General features: G+C 36.1%; 1 protein-coding gene across 3 annotated transcripts in view; it reads left to right on the forward strand.

The window, feature by feature from the left end:
- The window catches only part of CTNNA3 (catenin alpha 3), a 446,797-nt gene that overhangs the window by 263,364 nt on the left and 156,299 nt on the right, over window positions 1–27,134 (forward strand). For all 3 annotated transcript variants that reach the window (XM_085301619.1, XM_085301618.1, XM_085301620.1), the window contains exon 9: window positions 877–1,029. In XM_085301619.1, coding sequence (XP_085157745.1) covers window positions 877–1,029 — 153 coding nt within the window. The remainder of the gene's footprint in view (window positions 1–876; window positions 1,030–27,134) is intronic.

Consider the following 27,134-nt stretch of genomic DNA (forward strand, 5'->3'; position numbering starts at 1 on the left):
TTAGAACAAACAATTTTCATTTGTAGGTTTAGAACATGGAAAATGTCCTCTAAGTAGAGCAATTTCCCAACAATCAGTTATAAGCTTATACKAAATCTAATTTAAGAGAGAAAATTGTAGCAGAATGTTACGCTTATTTAATAATTAAAGCAAGAAGTTCAAGAACAATTAATGCAAATGGAAAAAATTCAACATCAGACTCTTATTATTCTCCTGCTCTATTAATCTATTATCAAATGGCATAATCAGTAATCTCGTTGGTGTAATTACCATGAAGGCTAGCATTTAGCTAATCAAAATATATCATTATTTTTTTCCAAAATGATAGAAAACATTTGGATAATTTTGCAATTATGAAAACATTGAAAACATACTCTACATTAGGATGTAGAGTATTTTGTATATGAGTATAAACATTATTTAATAGCCTTCTCCCTTGGCATCTGAACTTCAGGAGAAATGCCTGAGAGACAAAACTAGGTTTGGCCCAATTTAAGCAGTCTGTTCCAGTCATCAAAGAACGTGATTATTTGTCTGGCTCCACTGATTGTCTAATATATGTTTTAAGTGTCTTTTATATCTGTATACATGCTCACATACATGTGCACACGCTCACATGTACAAACATGCATATTTAGCTTGTGGTATATTAAAACTGTCCCTCAAATGAAGTTCAGTTTTCTGTAAAATAGGTAAGTTGTAGCTCTAGTAAGTTTCAGTCACATCCTGCAAATAATGCAGGAATATAATGTGAACATACTTACGTTATAAAATACCAATAGACGATAATTTTAGTGGTCTTTATCAAGAATAAAAAGTATATTCTACAATAAATAGTCCAGGTAGCTAATACTAACGTAATGCTTTCTATTGCAGCTTCGTAAAGCCATTATAGATCACATCTCAGACTCCTTCTTAGATACCACTGTTCCACTTCTAGTTCTCATTGAAGCCGCTAAAAATGGAAGAGAAAAAGAAATAAAGGAATATGCTGCTATATTTCGAGAACACACCAGCAGGCTTGTGGAGGTATGTTTGATGGAGTTGCACTTTTATTGAATGTGTAGTGTAAGTAACATCCCACTGTACATTTTCTTTGCTTTCTGACGTGGTGAAAGAATTAAGTCTGGCATGTCAGCAAAGAATACATTAATGGTCTAAATTAATAGTAAACATACTCCATTTTTATATGACAGTTAGTAGTAAGCCAGAGGGTTTTGCGGTAGGGGCATTTATATAGTACTGCGTTGCATAGAAATTAGGTGGGTTGGGGGCAAATTCTGCTCTGAGGGATTAGCATAAGCCTCTCCACAGAGCTGCTCCGTGAGTCTTGATCAAACACGTGCCTCTAARGAGTAATAGCTCAAAGTTCAGAACGCGACTGCTGGTGCTGTTTGATGCACCGTATCAGTGCTAGCTTGCCAGCTTCCTCGACTTCACTCTGCAGGCTAGAGGCTTTCAATGTRCTGTAGAGGAAGTGGTGCTATGATACACAGTTTAAAGCTGTGAATCCTCTATGGGAATTCTGGACCCCAGAGTTGTAGAGATACGGCTCCTTTGGAGGCCAAAAGCATACTGACATGTATGCCAAATAAATTTATTTGCATACATTATGTACTCATTAGTTCTCAAGGATATTCTTTCTTACTACTCRGTAATGCAAAAATGGAATTTCTTGGGGGTGTTTAGAGTTTGATGGACCATTAGTCCTGTAAATGTGAATAAATATTCATGGATTTAAACAGGGTCATTTACACTGGAGCTTGAAACTCTACTGGAATGCCAAAGATATTCACAGGAATGTTATCTTATGCATCTGTAAGGAATGCACTACTAATTTTTGTTTCTTTTTAAAGCCTTTAGTGCTTTTGTGTGCAATGGCAGTAACGCAAAATGCGAAAACTCGATGAATTCACTCTGTGGCTGAAAACTGTCTTGGAATAAAATCCTTAATCTTGGGTGATCTACAGATAATGAAAGATAAATAGATAAACAGATGGATAAAGTAGAAGTACAGTATTTAGGTTTCTCTTCATGCTCCTGTAGTTACAGAATAGTACTAGTTATTATTCTCTAATTTACAAGAGTGTCTTATTTTTTCTGTGCTGAAAAATCACATGAAAACTACAACACAAAGCCAAAGTTTTAAAAGTGATTTCAGATTTTTATTACCRAGACTAAAACAGCCTGAAATGGCTTGATTTTCAAAAAGGATAGTTGATCTCTGAAGTTCGGACAACTTTACTGTGTTTGGATTTGAGCCCAGATCAGCTGAAATACCCAAATCATTACTCAATTTACAAAATATAGACCTAAGTATCCAATATTGATTTTCCTTTATAGTCTTGATTTTGTTTCCCAAATGCAAGGAATAGGTGGACATCAGTGTTGGTTTGTGCTTCACGGAGTTATGGCTGCAGAGTTACACTGCTGAAAAAAACTGCAAAGTTGTGTAGCTCTCTGTGGACATAAGAGTGCCCAGAAGATAGCTGTACTTAGTGATGCAGGAAAAAATACAGTGAAGTTTCTGCAATTCCAGCATATTTATTACCTTAAAAAAAAAAGGGAAGGGGGAGAAAAAAGAAAGGATCTAGAAAAGAAAGGCCTGGAAAATTTAGAAATTGCTTCTGGTCACGTCACTGAATGATTAACTTCAAAGCCCTTTATTTTCTGCTTAAATTTAATACTTCAGTTTATTAAGCAGAGTAGACTAAGAAAGGAAATGTATGTATAGTTCATGAATAAAAATACTAGCGGGGACCCATTTATCCAGATTGTTTTGAGGACATTAGACTTCTTTAGATGTCTGACAATTCGTGTGGTGGGACAAAAGGAATACTCTCATGATCATTGTACAAAAAAAGAGGTTCTCGATCCAAGGTAGACAATCTTACTCTGTGTGTGTGTAGATACACAATGTGTGTGTGTGTGTGTGTTGATATTTGTGGAGTTAGGTATGCTGCCTACAGTGAAGAGCATGTTTTAAGTAACTTGCTTTTCAGAGAGATGGCACACAGAGCCATCTCCAATTGTAAATTAACTGTTCCAAACTATCACTTTAGTGGTGCTTATATAATATGCTGCTATCGAAAATGAACATAAAATACAATTGAAGTTATCTCTGACCCKCTGTACTAGAACTGAAGCATCTTGTCTAAAAGTTGCTTACATTGGTTAAAGTACTTCATATTATTTCTAATTAAGAGCTTGATTAATGATATTCAGAGGCTAGTGACTACTAGCCTATCAGAAGTAAAGCAAAACAAAAATGAAACRATGCTATTAGCAAAGCAAGTGACCACAAAAGGACTTTTTACATGCAGAGTTATCTGATTTTTAAGAAAAGAACAGTGATTTCCAACAGCATTAGCTAAGAAAAAGACAGAAGAATTACAATAACTGTTTTGTGGAAGGAAGAAAAAYAATTCAATGATATAAATGGAATAGCATTTAAATACATAAAAGGTGCAAGTTGGAAGCCTGTTTTGGTTTTGAGTGCCTTAAATGCCTTTAAGCTGAAAATGCATGTATTTTTAAAAATCGGCAGTAACAGGGCACTGCATTGTTTTTTAATTTGTCAAAGAATAAAACAGGTAGGTAGATTTTAGATCTCTGTAATCCTGGTTTTCATCAATGTAACCTATACTTAAAAAATTCAGTAGTAGCAAACCTATATGCAGCTTGGTTTCCAATTGAAAATGGTGCTCAGAATAATACATAGGAATCAGAAATATTTAAAGGTGCCCCCAAAAGGAGGAGCCTCGTCCTGCAAAAAGGACAGGACAGATAAGAAAGGAAGTGAAATGGTTTAGAGTTCCTGCTACTTCTGTTAGCTATTTATTTATCACAGAACTTCTTTTCCTTTTAATGTATAAACATCTCCTGTCTATGTTCACAACATGGTGTGAAGTCTGCTATCTGTAAGATTTTGAGTTGGATGCTAGGTTAATTCAAGATTCTATGCAGAATTTCCAAACTTTGTGTCAAAATAATCATGCTACTTCTCATTTGATAGGGGAGTTTTTACATGGTGGTTGCAATTTCCGTGTTGGCAGCAGAGGCTTCACRTTCTTCCCTGTATTTTTTTTCCCCCTTCCTTTGCTATTAATATTTCATTGTTATAAAACCAAGCAAACAAAGCTCCTTACAACTGACAGGTCATAAAATAAAAGCTGGAAAGCTAGTCATGTACTTCATTGCAGAATTGTGCTTGATCTCTGCAAATGAGAAGAACAAGTCAAGTATTGAAGTTCAAGATCAGAGGTGGAAATGTCTGGCTATGGAATACTAACAGAGATCATAGTTTAATATAAAATATTTTAAAAGCTAAGCACTAACAAAAATTTGTTGCAAAAAATGATATAAGACAGTAACTATATTAGAGAAGGCTGTTAGATGAGGTAGATGAGACACCAGGAAATTTTACTGTAAATATGAAGCTAGTTTTATTGTCTACATGTATTTATCACAAATATGCCAGCTTTGCATCCAAGGAGTGTGGATGTGAGCACCAGTCCCTATTTTTCTTCTGTATGCCATTCATCTTGCTCTGTCATATCCTCCTTCAGTAGTCTATTTTCCAGACTGAAAAGCTGGTCTTTTAATTGTTCCTTGTTTGGAAGCCATAAAAGGACATTGCTGCCTTCTTTGTATCTTTTCCAGCTCTTCTGTATTGCTTATGGGGTGGTAGGTCAGAACTGTGCTACTGAAGATAYGGGGAAATCGTGCATGTACAGGGTGTCTTCATGATATTCTCTGTTTTCTTATCTATTTAATTTCTGAGAATTCCTAACTCTGTTTTCAGATCACCGATGAGCAGTAGCCTGCAACTTTCATGAAACTTTTTATCATAATCCCAAAATCTTATTCCTCAGAAGTACTAGTCTCCTGAGAGTCCATCATGTACATGTAATACTCGATTATTTTTTTCCAAAATAACTCACATTTATCTAGATTGAATTTCATCTTTTTTGTTATTATCTAGTCATCTAGTATCCTAAGGCCCTTCTGCAAATCTTCAYAGTTTGTTCTTTTGCTTGCTCCTCTGAATAGCCTGGTAATAAATGCAGCAAAAAGCTTAATAAAAAGCTAATGCATACACTATGACCACAAGGAAACTTCTGGCTCGCAGCTATCTCCCAGCTTCCTGCTCATTTGTTCTGGGGGCTGAAAAAAGGGATGCTAATCTATCTGTTCCTGCTGCAAATTACTGGTTACTTAGCCACTCTGATTGTTAGCAAAGCCCCTCGTTTTCCTCCCTATCCTGTTCTCGGATGAGGAGTGAGATCTGCATCCCTGGATCTCTGTCCTGCTCGCACAGTGCAATGAGCAATCGAGCCCTTCACCAGCAGCCTCGGACCAGGGGGTTCTTCAGTTACTTCAGTGTATGGAAACAGGTCTGCTGATTTCTGATCGCTCTTTTAAAATACATTTATGGCATAAGAAAGCTATTTCATTTTGTCCTATAGTTTTTTTGCTCTTAAAGGTACGTACCATGAAATCAGCTGTATGATACTCTTTGCCAAAGTTTAATTACCWTCTCCAAATTGAGGAAGCAGCATTGCAGGTTTTCCTTAATCCAGTGTAGACTTCAGTTTCGTTAGGTCTCCTCTTTAAAAGTCAGTGTTTTGGCTGTGTACTGCAGTACTTCAGAAAAACATTGTTCTGCTGGTGTGATAATGCTGCTGTTGCACCAATAATTAATTTGATAATATTAGTTCAAAAACAGACAGGACAACATATTTAGTTCTAAAAAAGGACAATACTATGTTCTCAAAATCATCAGTGAGTCCTAATTTGAATGATTCTGTGTCAGTTGTAAATGTAGCTGTTACTACASTATTGATAAAATCAATTTCATTTTCTTTTGATAGTTAATTTGCTTGCAGAAATTTGCAAGTTAAATTTCTGAATCTAGATCAAAGACTTGCATACTTGTTTATTCAAATCTCCAGTCCCCAAAATTTGATTTAGTATTGCAACCATCGTATCTATTGGTAAAGGTAATGCAATGATTTGAGTATTACAGATTGCAATGTAACTCCATTTTAAGTAAAACAACCACTGATACGTATGTTATTTCTAATTTAGGCCTTCATTTGTCAGTTCAGGTTAAAACAAGTAATAAAAATAACCTCGTCCTGCCACTATATACACCAGTATTAGTTCATTTGTTGTTTGGTTTGTTTTTTTTTCTAAGTTRAAAAGATCCATTAGATATTCTGAGCTTGATCAAGTGTATTGGTCTTTTTTCAATATAAAACCTTATTTCTGTCATTTACTTTTATCCTAAGAGGAAAAAAATTCCCAGGATGATTTATCCTGCTTATACTAAGTGCCTGTCTGTCTCYTGTGACTGAATGTTTTAGACTGGATGTTTACTTTCCAAATAGCTCAAGTGAGGTGATGAGTGTTTGTCTGTCTTGAGACATTATGTTATGTTTTCTTGTGCTCCATACAGCTGTTTTAATTAGTTATTCTTCAGGGCATTTTTGTGTCTGTTTTTGAAAAACTGAAGATATCTGAACAGCAGGTTATGATATAGTTTGGTATACAAATACAGTAGACTTAGTTAGACTTTATAAAAACAAAGTTTCATCATCTCAGAGGGATTTCTCCAACAGTGAATTTGATATGGAAATTAGAAGTGCTACTTGAAATATCAAGAGAGATTTTCTGTGGCTTATATTTTAATCTGAACATGACAATTCTTCTCAAATAGAAACAATAGGTCTTGAGAAAGAACATACTTTTTCTTCTTTGAATGTAAAATGTTAATTGAGCTAAGCTTAAATTGCCTGCTATACTGTCTCAGTGCTTATCATGTAATTTAAGAAACGGACAGTATCCTCATAGGCCCATGACTGTGGTAAATCAGCTTGAAGATTCGTATCTCTTATGAACATCTTTCTTCTGAAATAGCATTTGGAAGTTAGTCTTTCTCTTGAAAACCAATTTAAGGCATAAGAATAAAATATAGATCCATTTTTCTTCTGGAAGTATGTATATAAATTCAGTGAAGTGTCAAACATCAGGGAAAGGAAAAGACTGAATGCCGCACCAGACCTGCCGCGATGAGGTCTTTAAAGGTCGTAGAACTACAGACAATACTGTCTTCTGGGTCTCCTCAGMGTGCCGCTCACCTGAGCTTATAAGCTGCTCCCCGCTTCTGCRGGGACGCTGGGGACATCAGCCACACTTACAGGAATGTTAGCTGGTGCTTTGTGGACAGTGTTGACTGCAAAGTATTTTTGGTACCTCAGTTAACCTCGTTAGCAATATTACAGCCACACAATAATTGCTCAAAACAGAATCTGTTAATTGCAAATATGGACAGTATATTCAAATATATGAAATGAAATAGTCTTAGTTAAGAGGTTAAAAAAAAAAGAAGTTTGTAAATTGCCCACTTTGGCTATTACAGCGAACATTTCCCATATATGAAAGGGACGCTCAGCAGCTGAAGTATTTTCACAAGTACAAAAWCTTACATAAAACATTCTTCAGAATATAAGTTATTTTATGCCTTGTATTGCTTATGTACTGTATCAAATATTCATACATCTGAACTATAATTTTGTGACATTGAAAATCTAGGCTATATTGTAGAATGARGAAAGAATATAATCAGATTTTTGTTAAGATTCTATCTATATTCTATATCCCTTATCTTTGGGAGCTTTGGTTAAGATAAATTCCAGCATGCTACATTTCAGTTAGAAAATATGTTTTATTAATCAGAATTGCTACTTATAATGTATCAATTTTGATATTTTCATTTTTTTCAAAATTTTCAATTTTTAATTCTTTAACTTTTTTGCATTTCAAAAAATGAAAAGTAACTGGTTTGAGATAGCTCACATTTAAGTTTTACTTTGAAATATCTTTTCATTTAAATATAATGAAGTTGCAAATCTGATTGAAATATTTGATTATACAGAAACATTTTCAAACAACTTTGTATTTTAAAAATTTCTAAATTAGCTCTGTACTGAATCTAATTAAAAACACTAAAATTATGAAAACTACCACAAAACAGTTATGAAAAGCCCTAGGTGACTTGGCTGTACCTTCTTTGTAACTTGCCTGTTTTTTAACGGATGTATGTTGGGGCCCTTGTTTCACTCCTACTTAAGAACAACGCAAGTTCTGATACTGAGAGAGAACAAGGAAGTTTGTAAAAATGAAAAGATAGGTAAAGAGAAGACTGAAAGTTCACATCTAAACCAGCAAAAAGCAGATCTTTTATAACTAGAAATTTCTTGTTTGAGAAAGCTCGCAGGCTGTTCTCCTACGCTCATCTATCAAAGAGATGCAGCGCTTTGAGAGGAGGAATGATAGACTGGGTGAACCTGAGATTAAACAGGGAATTTGACAGGAGCAGAGAAGACTCTTCTGATTATCTTTCCCTTTGGCACAGATGTGAATCTCCCACTGCAGTGTGTAAAGGTCAGTTGTACCAAGCTGCAGCTCAGCAGTTTAACACCGAAAGTGGAGGTGATGATGAGGGAACTTTGTGTTAATTTCTTTATTTCTTTTCTTTCAGTACAACAGCATCTCATACTCCCCTTAGTTCGATTTTAGGATTGATGGCCTAATCCTTGCCCTTGTTTTCCCATCTTGATTGTGTTCCAGTGTTCCTGTATGACAAGAAATGCTGATTTCTAGGAATTGGGATTTCTAGGGTGAAACCTCTTACTGGTAATGGAGCAGCGACAGAGAGCATGTATTTTTAAGTCTATGAATGTTGTAATGTACTGATTTACAATAGCAGATTCATGCAGCTTACTGTAGTGTTGTTTAAAACAGGTTCATCATTTAATCTAAGAATTTTCAGCACGTAAAAATCTTTACAAAAATGAACGTAGAAATAAATTGGTTTGTCATGGTCTAGTTGAACAAGATACAGGATGCATGAAGGCATAAATTATACAAATACAGACAGGATCTTAAAGTAAGTTTATTTTATGACAAATTGTAAATATCTTGAATAAAATAACTTGCTTGCACTTGGTTCTTTAGCTGCTTGTAAAACTAGCTTCTAAAAACGTGAGACTAATATCCTGTATGTGGTGAAAGAATTTTGCTTCACAGCTTATAATTTGAGTCCAAGCATTCCTTGGTTATTAGAGGGCCCTTAGCCTCTTATCTGGAGAAGTTGGTTATCCTTGCCTCTGGGTATCTAAGCAAAATGATAAGGATAAAGGAAGTTACTTACACTACCTTAATGGGAGAGGTGGTAGCTTTTGGCCTTTCTAACGTGATTCAACCATCTGAGTAGAATGGCTACAGTCTGGGACTAGTAGCTTTGAAGTAGAAATAGCTTTTTAATTTGTTGATTTAGGGCCTTTCTACTTACCTAATACCTGCACCCGGGAAATTTACTTGACCTGATATGATCCAAATTCATAGAAGTGCTCATCTTTCACTGAAATGAAGTCCTTCGAAGATGGTTCTTATTTTATTTGTGTTTCAGTAACACTGTAGAGACTCCAAGGACTATCAGGATCCCTAGATTTGCAGAAACAGATGAGACATAAACGAGAGAATGAGATAGAAAGAGAAAATTAATCTGTCAGGTGGATAAATGACAAGAGCCTGGAATAAAAAAGAAGCAAGTGAATTTAGCTAACTCAAAATCAGTCCCCATTAAACTCAGCTAACAATGTCTGTGTAGGAATTTATCTGCATTATTGCTTTCTATTTAGAAAATCATTAATTGCAGCAATTTCTATATGGAAGTGAGGTCTGCTATATTTATATGTTGCACCAAGAAGCATGTTATTTTTCACTCAAAGCTATTAGAATGGCCTTTCAGCAAACAATACAGAAGGATTTACATATGGTACAAGTGAAATGTTTTCTGAGTTAACATATTAGTCAAAGCATTTGCAAAACTCAGCAGAGTTGAAACAATAATAAATATTTAGTAATGAAAATCGATCTGTACTGGCAACACTTTAATAGTGTTGTAATAAGGAAGACTACAGTAATAAGGAAGACTACAAGATAATACTCTTCCCTTTAAGTCAAACACAGGACCACTAGCTCTTGCGCTGATGCTTTCTGGTCTGTCTTTAGTGGAACTCTTCTGCTGAAAATCAATTTCATCCTTCAGTCTGAAATGTAATCATGATAAGTTGCTTTTCATTTTCTATACAAATAGTACCTACTTCTCTTCAAATAGAAAGGCAAAATTATCACTACTTCCATCTATTTTTATCAACATACTTGTAAGATGATAGCTCTTAATTACCACTTTGTGTGTCTTAATTTGTATGGAATTTGCCATGTCTTTGTATGTCAAAATTTTTATGTACTGATCCAGAAAGAATTGGTTGAGAACAACTCACCATAGGTCTGAAAGAAGCAGGCAAAAGAAAATTCATGACACTTTTGTGCTTTCCTGAGCCCAGCCTACAAGATGCAACTTTCAAGCAACCTGTGATGGTTAATATTTTACTCTCTGAGCATCCAGTAGCTAAGGAATTTTTTCCAGCTCTTTTATGTTGTACTAAGAAGTATGGAAAAAAACTTCTTGACTTCTGAACCCTTCCCCCCCCCCCAAAAAAAAAAGAAAAAAAAGAAAAAAAAAAGACGACTTATGCTTACATAGTTTTCTGGCAGATAGCAGCTTAATCTGCAATGGAATTTAACAGTCCATTAATGAATTTGCTTTATATATTTAAGGCATAGGCTCACAAAGTACTCTCTTTGTGAGTACTTTTTTTCTACTCCCTTCAAAGATAATTGGGAATTGAGTATTCTCAGCACTGCAGGATCACCCATTTCTGTGGTATATCATCCCAGACCGGTCAACATTAAATAGAAATAAATTTTAATGTTTAATTAATAGTACTTCAGTTTGATTTCACTGAGCATTAAAAAACAAAACAAYTTCTGTCAGTGCAAAATTCCCCAACAAGTGCATCTGCAGGTCAAACTGACAGATTACTGTTAACATCTTTGTTAACTTTCAGGATATCAGAGAGGGCAAAATCTTTTACCATTTTTGTTCAGAGCATAGTAAAAATTCAAAAACCACCAATGTACAAGTTTTTAGTTTCAGACAGTTCAGTGATACGGAATTACATTCCTAAGCAGAAAATACAAGCCTCAGGGTTGTCAGTTTTTTGATGGCACTTCTTGTGGTTACTATTCTTCTTGTACCTATAATATGCTGTAAGTTGTATTATCATGTGTGTCAATGTAGCACATAAAGACCCTAGGCTTAAGATGCCATTTTTGCATCAATTTAACATCTATTACTCATGTACATAGCCACATGCAGCTGTTGCTGGAATGCAGGATCCTGTTGTACAATGTGGTCTGCAGATAGAGAACTAAAGTGTGGCCTTGTGCTTGAGAGAGCATAGTATCTGAGTATGAACCAGGAAGCAGTTAGTACATACCATCATTAGTGCACAGAAGTGTGAGAATACTGGTCAGCAATTTGGGGAATAAAACTTATCTGTCAGCAGACTARGAGGTCTTTTTTATTATTTATTTATTTATTTTAAAAAACAAGCACTTTCAAGCACAATCAATATTTGTGAATGAGAAGTAAATTATTAGCACACTACCGCACTAATGTCTGGAAGCAGTCTATCCTTGACTTTCAGATACACTCAGTTATAAAATCACTTCCCCGTATTAAGCTATTATCTAACTTCACAATTAGCTTTCCTCTCTTATCACACTTTATTTTTTCTCCAGAATCATTTTAGATAGTTTACACAGTGCTTTATTTTTGAGAGGAAAACTACTTTGTTTGCTAATTTTTACACGTTCTTAGTGTGATTCAAAATTCCCTTTTAGTGCTCCCTGGTTTTTGTCTGACTATCACTATAGAGAGAGAGCCATGTACAGCCTGCTTGCATGCTAAGGCAGGGTTAACAGCACATCCTTAAGATTTGAGCAACTAAGGCTGCTTTCTTGTAGGTTCTTCAATGCTGCAGTTCAGTAAAATCCAAACATCTTAACTGGACATGCACACTGATGTATTTTATCCATCCAGTTGCTGACATTGTTTGCTAATTTTAACAAAACTGTGATTAGATAGGTCCTTAGCAAGCACCTCCAATCTAATCAAAAAAACAAATGCATTTCCTAGTTTTACCCTTTCTTCCCTTATCAGCTCGAGTGCTTCTCTGTGCTAAAGGCTCTGCGAATCTTTCAGCAAACTGACCTGTTTGTCACGATGGTGTAAATGACAGCTTTCAATAATAGTCCAGGCAGCCTCACCAGCAGGCCTGGAAATGCTGCAGTGGCAGTTTTTGTTCTATTTGGTTGGTTGGTTGCAGACAGCATGCAAGGGAGAATCCTAGGGATGAAAGCGGCATTTTTGGGTGTGTGTGGAACTGCTTCTAAAGTGAAAAGCAGCATAGGAAAAATGCACAAAGGTCCTTGCTTTAAATTCTAGTAACAGAAACCTGGCAACAGTAATTGAGATATAGTAGGCAGATGGAAGCAAGTTTTAAAGACAAGTAACTTGTTCATGCTGTATTGGTGCTGGTAGAAGGAAGCTTAATGGGAGTGCTAATATGATGAAAACAGGGATTTAAGAAAATTAATTCAATTACATTAGTCAATGGCTTAAAGTTGAGCATGCACTTCTTAGTGTATGTAAACTTTAACAATCTGAACCTTACCATTTTGGACCTCACTGGGTTCCAGCACCTTGCAGCAAGTCTTGAATTTGTAATATGAGAATTTTTGCTGCTTGACATAATTAAGTAAAGCCCAACTTTCCTATTACTGATTGAGCTTCAGGTGATAAATGGTGACATTTTCACTAATCCTCTTAATCACAGTCTTTATTGCAGAAGTGTGAGGCAAGGGAACAAAACAGGCAGAAGATTTATCAGACTTTGAGGGGTGTATTTCAACAGCTAGAAATGTCACCCAGCTAGTACTGTGAGGCAGGATGTATGACAAGTTATATGAGCTCTGAAAGGCAATTGTCTTGGTTGAACATGGACTCTTCATCATTATAAACCTGGTTAGCATTTTTGCTGCTACAGTAAGGACAGCTGATGCAGAATTGAAGGAACGCATGGCAGTGACTTTTTTTCTTGGATTACTTCAGAAACCAGATCTAGAAGTTTCTCTGATTGTTATAAATTATGATAATTGGCACTCCATCTTACTTCTCTGTGTCATAGGTTTGCTTCAGTATTGATTTGTGATCAGCCAGTATCCAGTAACAGAGTAATTCTGAAGGTGGAAAAAGGCACAGGTCAGCTGGGTGTTAACATCAATTTACTAAAGCTTACGCTGAACTACCAAGTATCTATCTTTTGTGTGTGTACTGATGTGTTATAAAGATACGATACTTTCCCTTGCTGTACTGTTACAGCCTTTCTTTTCAAGGATTTTTCTTTCTTGCATCTCTTTTTTATATGGATGCTGTGATACCTGATGAAGGATGAGGTTTATGCTGCTTGGTGGAGGTGCTATTGAATTTTCTTTCTTTCACAAGTGCCTCTTCATGCAAATTGTGAAAACTGACTCTATTAGATGCCATTATCTTTCTCTTCCCCGTTGTGTCAAGTTGGCCAAAGGGATCCCAAGTTCTTGAGGACAGACAAATATATATATTCATACCTTTTTTTCCCATATATATTTGCATGAAAAAATATATATACATACACACACACACACATATATGTATGTAGGTACAGAGAGTATGTTCATATTAATCTGACCTCTTTTGGAAACCAGATTTCCAGCCTACAACATTAGGTTGTGCACTATACTGTAAGCAAAGAGAACTCAAAACTATTTCTAGAGGACCTGGTAACATTTTAATTTGCTTAATTTAATCACTTCTCTAGTAATCATCTTTTTGAGTCTTTTACTACTGCTCTTGAACTAATATTTTTTGGCCCCATTGCCAGGGTGGTGCTTTTTACAAGACTGTATTTAATAACTTGAGCTCTTGAATGCATTGAAGTAACCGAGAAATGTTTCTTCTGAAACCTAGTTTGTGCAGAACACTTACAGAAGCAAATGCTCTGTTTTTGAGGCAAGAAAACAAAACGTAGGACAGAATGCTTACGCAGTACAGACTTAACAGTATAAATAAAATTAGAAGAGCAGTGGCTGAATTCTCCTTAAAGAGGCAAACAGCCAGCTACGATGGGGAGCTGTGACCTAGAATTTCTGACTGTGAGGAAGTGAAGTAATCATTGAGTAACAGAAGTTGGATGTTTTCCTTCTTCATAACTTGGCTGAGACAAAAGGAACATAATTAGGTATTTCTTTCTTGTATAAAATAATTCTTCCTCTGCAAAAGTTCTTCAAAACAAACAATAAACAAAATATGCATTAATGGGAACATAGTTATTCTGGAGATCACATTTCTTACATTTTAACAACATTTAATTACACACTTTAATAAAAAATGTTTCCTTAACCTTCAAAAAACTGAGAACATGTCAAATATCTAAAATTTTATCCTTTTGAAAAAACAAAGGCTGGTGTTGCTAGATACCAGGAGCCTCCTTGCTGAACTCTGTGAGGTAGAGAAGAATTTCTCCTAATGAACTGTCTTCAGTCATGGAAGTTACCAACTCCWTTTTACTGAGTCTAGTAAAGGGACAGGAGTTGCAATATCCTATGTACTTTTGTAATGGGAAATTCAGATCACCATTCTGAGTTTTAGCTTAATTAATGTGTACCATATCAGCCCTTTATTAGGCATCATTTATAGATTATAATTCTAGACTTCTTTACTCTGTTTCATTTGAAATGTATTAGTGCTTCATGTGTCTCTTACTCGTTCCTTGTTGGACAGATGTCTACTGTGCATTAGGATTGGTTTTCACATGTGTCTATTTACAGTTATTAACAGTGAATTCATTTGCCTTTTTTCTAGGCCAGTATTAGGTAAACAAAATTCAGTGTAACAGGAATTTTGTCAGTGAATTTAGGAGGATCACAATCTTGCCTTTAAGCACATAAATAGAATTCAAAGTGTAAACACATAAACACTTTTCTGGGTATCTCACAGTGTATAGCAGTCTGCAGTTTGGAGATCTGGATGATTTTGTTTGTAAGTTTAGGTTGCAAGATTTGTATATGGTTTTAGTATGCTTTATGATCAATTTTACTTTTTGTCAAATAGCGATTATGAGAGAATTCTGATGAAATGTTTTATAAACCTTTAAACTCAATAATGAAACAAAGACTTCCAGTGAGATGGAAATATTTCATGCTATTACAACATTGACTCCAGATAAACATTAGCTGAGAGACCACCTCCAGCTCCACTGCAATTGGCACTCACTGGCTATAGATGGCTTTTCACAGAAGCTGCAGGAAAGCAGCTCATGGCACTGTTCACACAGAAAGAAAGAAATTTCTCTCACTTGTACTAGTTTAAGATACTAATTTAAAGGATAAAAGAAGGGTAAAATTAATGAGGATTAATTGTATTTTTACAAGATACTCTTAAGTGTAGCCTATAGCGAATGTGTACGAATGTAATTTTCTCTGTGCCTGCGTCGCAGATCAGGTTTTTACCACTGGAGCAGTATTTACAATTTCTTTTGCTTTATAGACAGCTTAAATAATTATCTAGTGTGTGTGTGTATATATATATATATATATATATATATATGCATATGCTTTATTATAAACTGTGAGTTTTCTGATCACTGTAATGGCAACTGGTGTATTTCATAAATGTGCCCAGGAAACTATTGTTTCAAATTTCATTTTAAAATTTCAGTTCAGTTTAATTTAGGAGTTGAATAGGCATAGTGCATACCCAGACTCTGTGTGTGTCTAATAATAGACAACCATTATTCAGTGGGAAAAACTAAATTAGAGAAATAAAACCATTGCCAGTAAGAAATCAGGGCAGTAAAAACCAGCTGTGCAAAAAAATACTTCAAAATGAAAAGGATCTTTTGAGCTTTCCGCACATCCGCTTTGAAGCCCGGCCGGTTAGTGACCCTCAGGAGTCCACACAAGAGCGCTGCGCTGCACTGCCGGACGGCTCCGCTCTGCCCGGTACTGTGCGCCCCCCCCCCCCCCCCCCGCGCATTCTGGAAGGTTCCGCGGCCCCCGCCCGGCCCGCGGCAGCGCCGAGGCCTCGCGGCCGCCCCGCCCCGCGCCGCCCGTTCTGGAAGGTTCGGCGGGGGGTCGGCGGCGCTGCGGCGGGCGGCGGACGGCGGTCTTCGGTGACTCAGGGTGTATCGCAAGCGGCGGGATGGATGGGTGGCTTTGTGTAGCGGGTCTTTTCGTGTAGATTTTAAAGTGTGCGTTTCCATCTTTTAGAAGAAAACCTCCTGCTTCCCAGCTCGAAGCTTTTCAGGATTCTTAGTTTTCTGGTGCCTGAGGAAAAAACCACGTGAGCAGGCAATATGCAGCCTGCTGTGCTCACAGTAAGTGTAGCTGCTGAAAGCTTAATAATAACTGGTTATTCTTCTTTATCTACTCCTTTATGTTAAGAGGTGTTACCTACCTTTTTCAAGCGAGAAGCTCAAAGTCCTTGTTTTAAGATGTAATTTTCTTCAGGACAAAATCTAAAATACCAATTGTGAGAGTTCTGAGGAAATGGTATCAGACCGTTTCAAGGTACATCTTTTTACGAGATGTTTTTTTTTTTTTTTTTTAGTCAAAGGACAGTATTTGGGCAGTAATGAGCTTTTGGCAGTGTTTGTGTGGCTAGCTCCTCATGGGTGGCAGCAAGAGACGTACTGGTATGAACTTCTGGTATGCAAACATTTTTCAGTAGTTTCTAGGGAAATGTGGAGTTGTTGCAATGATTTCAGGGTTAGGGAGCTAAATTAAACTTCTTTGCTCTTGGTTCAGACTGGTTGCAGGCAAAAGGACTAAGAGACAACCATGTCATCACAGCGTAGTCTTGTTTGTCTCTGGAAAAGATTACTTTTTTGAAATAAATTGAACACACTGAAATTTGTAGTAAGTTTTAGAGGGTAAACAGTTCTACTTATTTTCTGAATTTGAAACCTAAACCTAAAGATTTTTATGTAGTATTTTTTATGGAAACCCTTGTTGAAAATGGAACATTGTGCTGAACAACACTGGTTTTGATGAAGCTTACCTACTTTACTGCTCACTCCCCTGGTGAGCTGCTGATATTCTGTGTTTCAGGCCTCCTAAGCACCTTCTATGAATGTTGTCTGTAACTTGCAAATTCTGTGGTGCTGGGACTGATGGAGAATTGGGAATCTCAAGACCTTTGATTTAGAGTTCTGGAGCTCATTTTTTTTTAAAGGGATCTATGTTAATATTTGCAATATTTGCCTTTTTTTTTAATTTTGTTCACATTTGGTCTTTCACAGTAGTGTAAATGATTCCTCATTTCATTCTGGAACATCTATTCATTTATTCTGGACAATCTGAATATTAATGTGTATGCCTTTGGAAAAAATCTCACTCTAAATTTTCTTGGAAAGTATCCTTAAAGAACTCATTCCCACTTTCATCTTCAATGTGGAAGTCTTTCAGTGTCTGGGGAGTTTACAGATCTTTCATGCATACGGTATATGCTAGGAGGGGTATTAGTAGATGTTACTTGGCTGGATGAGTGGTGATTTTGCAGACTGTTCCGGCTGGGTCACTTCGGGAATTTGCAAATACTTCCTAGCTGTGGTTCTTGCAAGTGAACCTCAGTATATGGCCTTGGTCTTTGTGTCTCTTACCACTTCCGATGCTTGTAGGTTTGTACTCTTTAGCAGAGTGGCAGTGGTCTGTGTCTTAAACTGAGAAAGCGGTATTGTCATGCCCTGACAGAGAAGTCCTGCAAACAAAATACCTGTTAACTGCTATAAACAATATGCTTTTTCATTCTTTACCYTTGTTAGGGCTGTGCTTGAATGTCTTTCATGTATAGTTAAGGGCAAACTCTGCATTTCATAACCAGTTCTTCAGTGAGAATGTCAGTTCAAAACTTGGAACAGGAGTTAGAAGAGATGCAGGGCAGTCTTAGCAGGAGAAATGTGCTGTGGTCCATTTTGCAGAGGAAACAYGCAGGAAAGCAATTTGAGGAGAGAATTTGATAAATGTTTTGACTGGTGTTAAACAACTGTGATGTGTACCAAGAAAATAATGCTATATCAGGCTGAAAGTAATAAAAAATGAGAGGAATTTATTTTAAAGGTAGAAATAATGTTTATTTTTACAAGATCCCTTGATTAAAAGCTTAAARCCTGTATGCAGTTATATATGATTAAAAGCTTAAAAGTTACATATGATTAGAAGTTACATATGATTAAAAGTTACATAGATTAAAAGCTTAAAACCTATATGCAGAATAGCTGTGGACAGAAACTGGCTGTACTCATCTTCCTGGCTGCTGCTTTTTCTAGTGCACACATATCCCAGAAGGAAAGGATTACAGTTAACATGCATTTATTTCCAAAAATGCAAATCTTGAGCTTCTAAATACATTTAGAAGGAATGAAATTTTTCTTCACATAGGCAGAACATACCCCACCAATACTTCACTGAGGTGGTACATTGACTCTTGTGCTGGCACCAAGTGACTTTTCTGTAAAGTAAATACTGTCTTTTATTTTTTGGTACAATTTAAGTAGAAAAACCTCTCCAAGTGTTTACTAACCTTTGCAAGATAAAATTCGCTAGCAGCAAATCATTTTTGTGAAGATGACCTGTGAATGAAAAGACAGTCATCTATCTTACCCCATCCCTGGATAATGCTGGGTCTTTTACAGTTGTTTTTCTTTAAAGAAAGGAAAGACTTGGTATGTAAGTTAACAAATACTTGAGGCTATTACTCTAATGTTAGATTTATTAAATAACTGTTCAGAATATGTAGAATTACTGTTTAGTGGCTTCTAGGGTAATATTAAAACCTGAGAGGGATATTCAGTCAACAGAAGAAAAACAGGAAGCGGATCACGGATGGCTCTTTGTGACTATGTGTGCTACATAACTGTGTAGTTTTGATGTAGAGTTTGTACGTTTCTTATATTGCAACGCATCTATCTTATATAAAAAAAATGTATGAGGCAGGGTGTTGAGTCTGGGTGTTCCACAAAGCTGTGAAATTACTTAAATATAAAGTAGAGTGTGCTAGCAGGAAGATTGAAAGATGCAGATAAATGCAGACTAATTTGCTCTTTCAGTAACTAGTTTCTCTGTAGGCCATTGGAGGCTGGGTTTCTAGCCTTTGTGGCTTTGAGGATTCAACTACCCAAAGACTTCTGGACTTACAGAAGTAAGGCAGGGTCCAGGTGACTTGTTCCCTGTTAATCTTTTGTATAGTAAGTTTGCAAGCAGTGTAGGCTACTGTTGTTTGTCAGCTGCTGTCAGTTACTTGTTAATATGATTTTTATTTTTGGTCGGTTTTGTTTTGTAGATTTTCTGCCAGTAATCTGTTTGTTTAGTGTCTTCATAATGTTTTATTGTTGCCACTGATTCCTGCTACCATTTCTTGGCTAATATTATTGCAGCTGGGTTACATTGCAGTCAGCTAAATGATCCACCTTGAGTTTCAGGCCTTGTAATTAGAATAGCGAGCATTTCTTCTGCAGGGCATCATGTCAGAATGTTTAGATTCATTGAAACGGTACTTTAAAATAACACTGTTTTCCTATTTTCATTCTCTGCATAGAATAGTGCTGTTCGTTCACCATTATACAGACAGAATTTGGTCAAGTGGGATTATTTCTCACATCCTTTTCTGAATAGTTACCTGGATATGTTTGTGTTTCTTTTTTTTTCCCCTTTACTACTGATTCTCTTAGTGTACAGTCTGTAGAATAGATTGGTTGATGAAACCCTTATTTTGTTCCACTGCCTTAAGCCTATGAATTTGTTCTGTGCTACCAGCTCTTGTATTTAGATGTTTTCTGTAAATCTAACTCTTCAGAGGCATTTAATCTGAGCTGGATTAATTTCTCCGAGCAAAATGTTCCTGAACTGGAATTACCTGGTCCATAGATAAGTCTGCTGCTAACAGGAGATACCATGATTCCCAAAGTCACAAAAGTTCTTAGATCTTTGATTTTATAGTTGTTGTATTTCTGTTTATTGTTTTCAGGGTTCCTTCTCCCTGCAGTCCTTGTTCTCAGTGTTTCTCTGTAGCTCATAGACTTACTAATTATTTCTGTTGAGGTAGTGTGGGTATTACTTCTGGCAACCAGGTTTTGCGTTTTTGCGTGCTCACTCGCTCTTCTGTGTGTGTGTGTGTGAGAGAGAGAGAGAGAGAGAGAGAGATACTAGGAAATAAAATGCTTTATTTTGGCACGTCTGCTGTGGGAGATCAGGTCCATATATGGATTGAACATTTATTTCCATTAATGAGCAAAGTTTGTTGTCTGGAAACCTGCTTCTGTTAGACCTATATGTTTCAGGCTGGCAGCATGCTTCGTTTGTGCATAGCACTTTAAGATCTTGTTTATTGTACAGTCTTTTTGGCGTAGGGTGTCCTGGATTGACAACTATCATGCTGATTCTGTAGCTGGAAGATAGCATGAGAGGGTGCTAAATAAGGTAATTGTTTTAGGCTACCAGCTTTTCTATTGTTTACCAGGTTTAATTTCGTGAGAGTTTGCTCAGTTGCAGGAATTGATAAAACTGGTATGGAGGCAAAACTCTGTGCTCTCACAGTTAAGTGTCTCTGGCTCTACTGCAGGAGTAAAGTAGGAAGACAGTGACCCTTGGAAAAGCTTTCTAGTCTAGAAATCATTACATTTCAGAATTTTCAAAACAAAATAGGGGTCCAGGAAATGGACCTTTCCCCCCCCCCTTCCCTTCTTGTTTCTGTTTGGGTAAAATCATAGCAATGAAATCATAAACTGAAATGTAGCCACAGATCAAGAATTTAATCCTGGAGGTAATTTGGTAAGAGCAAAATAAATGGCTTACTCAAAGAAATCAGGAAAACAGATCTTTTTTCCCCTTAAGATTTTAACAGATGCTGAGTACTTAATAGATACTTTAAAAGCTTTTAGGTCCCACAATTGTCTTGTCTTCTTTCAAAGTCCAAAGTTTATTTTCCTAAATTCACTTTTATATTGAAAAATAATAGCAACAATCTATATGACAGAACATTTAGCATTTTAGATTGTGTGTGATAGAAGGTACCTAAATATCCAAACTTATATTTTAATTCGAACTTCTGAGGAGATAGTAAAAAGGGAAGTGATATCTTTAAGAATGCTGGTCAAATGGAAATCGTCGTCAAAATTTTCGCTTTCACCAGCCAAATTTTAGAAAACTAAGACAATTCAGGCAATGCCTTAACTTGGGGGAGGGGGGTAGAAGAAAAACTTCAATGCATAATTAAAAGAGAATTAAAAAGAAAAAAGTAGATTATATCATTGCTGATTTTACTGAATGCAATACCTTCCCCCAATTCCTCAAAATCTAAATGACTCTAAAACTTTTTTTTCTTCAGGGCACCTTTTTTTCTTTAATCTTACTTTGACTATCTGGAATTGGTCTGTCTTGTGGAGAATTTTTTCTTGAGTGCATATTAAAAAAATAAATCAATCACTGGAAGGCTTGGGATGCAGTATTTACACTCTGGAAGGAGAAGTCTCCAGGATGTTAGGATTTCATTTAACCTTGCTGTCAGCCATCAACGAGCAGAAAACATAGCTTTCAAAGGGTTGCGTTTGTGAAGAATTCTATTCTCTAAGTGAAGAGTTCTGTATTCATGCATCTCCAAAGCAAGGCAAGATGCCATTGAAATAAGTAATTTTGCCTTTTTGTTCTTACAGTACTAATGAAAGACAGTCTTAGGTAGTTCATAGACATACAGTGACTTTTCATCAAGACTCAGTTTAAAAAAAAGGACATACACATTTGTGTGCTCCCCCCCTCCCCCAAAAAGAAAAGCTATTTAGATTTATGGAGAACAAAATACTATCTGTGTGTGTTTCTGATGTTTACTAAGGTTTTAGTGATATTTCTAATGTCATTGGAAAGCATTCTAGCCTTCTGGGGTCCTCAGCTAAAATTTATTGAGTTGTTCTGCAGTATTGCATCCTGCAGAAAATGAAGTAAAGTACTATTAAGTGTAAAAGTTAATGCAGTTAGTGCGGAAGTGTGAAAACTAATAATCAACACTTTTTATGGCTGATGGCTAACATGAGCTACTTTATTTCAGGTAACATGATAAACTTAGTTTGCACCACTGACTTAAGTGTGTGCTTATATTTCCCAGTCTTGTTTCCTTTTAACTGTGGAGAATAAAATTAGCTTTTCTGTTGAATGTTCTGTTTGTTTGCTGAGGAGTTCATTTATGATCATAGATAATAAGCATTAACATTCTGCATGTCAGATTTTGTTCACCTGTATCTGACCTCTGAGTGTTACTGTTGACTTTCCTCCTCCTGTTATTCTCATTGTAGATATGTTTGTAAGTGCTTAAGCACCACACACACCTGTAGTTCTGTACCAGTAGTTAATAGTAATGATAGCTGGGCTAGAATATAAATTACTGGTCTGTACTGGGGGGAAAATATAATTCAAAAACCCGTGCTGATGTAAGTCCTGTACTGCAGAAGCAGGTGGTAAGTATTAATGTTAAATATAAAATACCGTAAATATCATTCTGGGGAGGCAAAAGTTCTGTGAAAGGCTGGTTTTTAATTTCTGTTTTTTTTTTTTTTTTTTTTTTTTTTTTCTGAACTGTGATTAGCTGTGGACTTTTGGATTTCTTTTTCCTTATGTCATGATTATCGTAAGCATTTGTGACACCATGTTCATTACTTGTTGAAATGATTTTTTTTTCTGTAAGTCTTTAGATATGAATGCCTCACTGACAAGTTACTGCTCTAAGGTTTTTTTTGATTTTTTTTTTTTTTTTAGGTTTATAGACGGTAGTAGTAAGCACAGCATATGACTGTAATGTGTGAAACCAATCCAGACATTGCATCAGAACAGTGTGCTTAAAGTATGGCTGTTTCTATGGAAAGATAAATACTTAATTTTTGTAAGGGCTCTACTTTTCTTATGAGCTATTTTAAGAACATGAACTGTGTTTTGGTTTTGTATTCAGAAAAGCAAATTCATTTGATACCTTACCTGTCAAGTGTTCTGTTCCAAGGAATTGAAAGCACTTTGAAATGAAAGAGAGGCTGGCTTTGTATCTAAGTGCTTATAGTGCTGGAAGGACATCGAGACTCAAATTTTTGCTTTGAATCAAGATGTGGATTGTAAGGGGGGGGGCGAGCAGAGGAAAAGGCAAGTATCTCCTCACCCCCAGGCTTCAGGGCATCTATATTTTTGTTTTCCTGGCTTAGTATGATGGAACTGAACTACATTGTTTGATAAATTGGAAAATACTGTTCTTCTTAAATGATCCAATGTAGGGAATAATGCAAGAATTAAAATGGGGATTTAATCAGCAGATCATAGGAGTCTGCAAGGCTAATACAGCTGGAATCATGATTTTCACTTCTTTTCAGCCATCCAAAGTGCTGTATTAGCTAAAAGTATTTGCAAGTTGTCTCTGCATATATACTTAGACCTTTATGCTAGCCTGAGGCAAGCATGTATGCTGTAGGAATAGCGAGAGTATTGTATCTGGTATATGGACATGGTCTGTATTTGCAGTTCCACAGAAAATTCAATATTGAAGTTTTTTATTTTGGAACAAGACAAAAACATGCAGATGGTTTAGTAAAATTCAAGAATTATAATGCTTATTTTAAAATGTTATAAAGTTTATTGGCAAAAGGCAATAAGAAGTGGACTGGGAATTTTATGACTGTTGTGAAATTGTCCTGGATTATAAAAAAAAACAAAACAAAAAAAAAAACCAAACAAACCCTGGAAGTTCCCACTGCATATTTGGATTTGAGATCATGGGAATTTTTGAAAATATAGCAAATTTAAGATAAGTTAATTGAGGATTTCTGATTTTGTACTGCATAGTAGGGTCATTTGTCTAGGCTGCTGGTTCCATAGCAGTGGGGCTTGTGGGTCTTAAGAACAAAGAGTTAGTCTAGAAATCTGAAGTGCCTTGTTTTCTAAGGGCTTTGAAGTTCTCTGATGATAAAGAACTGTCAGGGCATGCTGTGGAGTCTGATAAGAGGCATCCTTCTTAGGATGGCCTGAGCTGCAGTTTTCTAATAGCAGGCAGTACTGGGAAGTGCATCTTGTTAATAAGGTCAGTTGATCACATTCACTTGGGTGCAACATCATGCTTATGAAGCTACGCTGGTTTTGCATTTGAAAGAAGTGCAGTCTCCTGTCTATACTCCGCCCTCTCTTTTGCCGTGTAGGTATGTGTGCCCTAGAAGCCCTGCTGAAATCTGGACTCCTAGATTGGGAGAAGTGGAGGCAGGATGTTGTAAATCTTGGTGCTTCATGTTACAGAGTTGGAAATCTTAGAATCTCAAGGTCTCCAGCAGTTAACCAAGCAAACTGTTACATAGTTAAGCAAGTCTATCAGAAATTTGCCAGGTAGGCTGGATTTCATCAGAATCTTGGCTGTGTTTTGACAGATACTTGAAATGGCACATCTGTGAAGCATCTTGGTCTTGAAAAATTGACACTTAAAATTTTGAAAAGCACTTCATAATTCTAAAGTAAATTATTCTTAACTTTGCTTTAATGAGTCATTTTAAGGGTAAATTTTGATTTTGGGAGTAGATAAAATGTTACGATTTTTTTAAAGATACTGCCCATTTTCTTCAGTGTGTACTAGCACAGTTTCAGCACAAGTAAACACATGTATTTAGTGAGTCTGAATACTTGCACCTGTAAGCAATGTGGTTTGGCAGAGACAAACCATGTGGACTTTTTGTTTTAATGATAGCCCATTTATCTCATGATTTTGATCTAATTAAATTTCCTTACACTAAAAATTCTTACTAGTCAGTTGAAATGAAGAGGTGTTGCCAGCTCCCTTCTAGACACATTAATCTGTGACGTTGTAGGTAACACAGTATTAAAAATTCAGTCTCTGCCTATATTACCACTGCTGTTCTCTCTAATGTCAAAATGATGAAACTTCTCTACAACTCAAAAATCTGTACTGGAAGATTGCAAATGTATTATTTTACCGTTATAGAAGCATTTGATTATACAACACCCCCCCCCCCCCACTGTGTTTTTTCTCTCATTCTCACTGCAATATTTTGGTGTTGCCAGGATGCATGTAAAAAATAAAAAACACTTTATAATTATTATTTCTATAATAAAAGGACTGAGAAGTCCCAACTGAGATCATCCCCACTGTTACATTTCTAGTAGTATCTAAGAAAGTATAGTCTCTGCCCTATGCAAGTCCAAGAAAAGGTAGAGTAACAAGGGGAGACAGGGTTTAAAGCTGAAGCAGAGCTCAAATCAGATGCTATAGATCAGTGGCAGTTCAGTAGTGAATCTCAGAATAACCTATTCACACCTGTGCTCCAGTGACTGAGGTTATACAGCTTTTAAAACATCTTTTGAAACACAATGTGTTAATGCATTTTGAGGTATGTTTGTTGTCTCTTGGAAATCAAGCCTTATTGAACAAACTAGAGTAACAAAAAGGATTAAAGATCATAATAACAAACTACTTGCTCTGTCTAATGCTGGATAGATATGAGAATCTACCTGAGCATTCCTCTGCGTCGATCTTTATCGATACTGATATTAAATTACTCATTTCAGTAAGGTTCGAAGTGCTTTGGATAAGGTCAAAACACTGCCTTTTGTCATGATAATATTGACATATATATAATGCAGTTATATGTAGTTAAACGCTTGTTTGAAACAAAGGAGAGGGAGGAAATTGGTAACTTCGTTTTGATGTTTCTTAGAATATTCTGGAATGTTCGGATTCTCAGCTGAGTACCCTGACTCATTGAGAGAGAATATTTTGAAGTACTAGACACAAGAAGTCTTGTTTCCTCCCCTGCTTTACTAGTAGTTATTAAATGCTGGATGAGACCTCTGTGCCTTCAGTTTGTTAGCATACTGACTTCTGAGCTCATACCGATTTGAGTAACAGAGGGTGTATGCGTTTTGGAGAAAATACTCGTCATATTTAGGGATCAGGTTCCAGCTCAGTTAACGTGTCAGAGACAAAGAAGTGAACATAGATTTTGATAACTGAAAGAATCTTAAGACTTTGGGGCTAGGAGGAAAAAGGTCACCTCAATGCATTTGGTTATCTGCTTAACAAACCATTCATTATTTAGTCTAATAGAAACGTCCTTAGAACAAGAGTAGTGGATATTGAACTGTAGAATATTTGAATAAACAGTGATCAGAAAATAAATGAGAATGTATTCATGCATATGTCCTGTTCATACCTTTCCTTTTATAGATGAAGATAATAGGTAAAATTTGAAGATACCAAGAAATAATAAGAATGCTGCTGCATTTTGAAAATCTTTGAGCATTGCCATGGCAGTTTGTTACTATATATTTGCTCCTTGATTATTAAGTGCAGAGGATAGGATGTTAAATATGGAGAAGAAAGGAAGAAAGAAATCTTTAAAGGAAAGAGATATTTGGAAGTTTTTCATTGAAACAGCCTAGGAAGATGATACAGAATAATATAGAGCAATAAACATAGAATTAGTGTAAAGGCAAAGTACTGTCTTTCATAAGATTATGCTGGTCTCTTGCTTAAAAAAGGGAAAATACATAGGGTATTTGAAATTTCGGCCATTGTATTTGTTTTGAGAGCTCAATAATCCACCCTGATACTTACTGAACTTTTGGGGGTGGCAGATATTTATCAAGTCTTTTTAGTGTCAGACAATTGTGAGAATTGAATTAAGCTCACTGATTTATTTTAAAGCACTACTGCATGCATGGTAGCTGCATCCCTCACAAATTTTAGATTCTGGCAATGAGTTTTGGTAACTTTTTATCTTAATTATTTTAAGTAATTAGTTAAGTTTGTGCATGACTGATGGCCTCTCTCTGTGATTAGGTGCTATCTTGTATTTGTTGTCAGATTGAAATACGGAAAATAAAAAGGTTCGTTGGTGGTTACATGACTGCAGAATTGGATAGTCACTTTTTTGAGTCTGCTGCTCTCTACACTGAAATCATACTGTGTGGAGAAGAAGGAGGTAGGGACAAGGCAGTGTAACTTTTTTTTTTTTTGGTATTCTCTCTTTCAGGTGGTTTTCTTTACATTTCGCTATATACTTAAGTGGTACTGCTGGTGACCTGTGTTAACA

Source organism: Rhea americana, unplaced genomic scaffold, assembly GCF_003343005.1.
Source record: "Rhea americana isolate MKP2758 unplaced genomic scaffold, rheAme1 scaffold_179, whole genome shotgun sequence".
Taxonomy (NCBI): Eukaryota; Metazoa; Chordata; class Aves; order Rheiformes; family Rheidae; genus Rhea; species Rhea americana.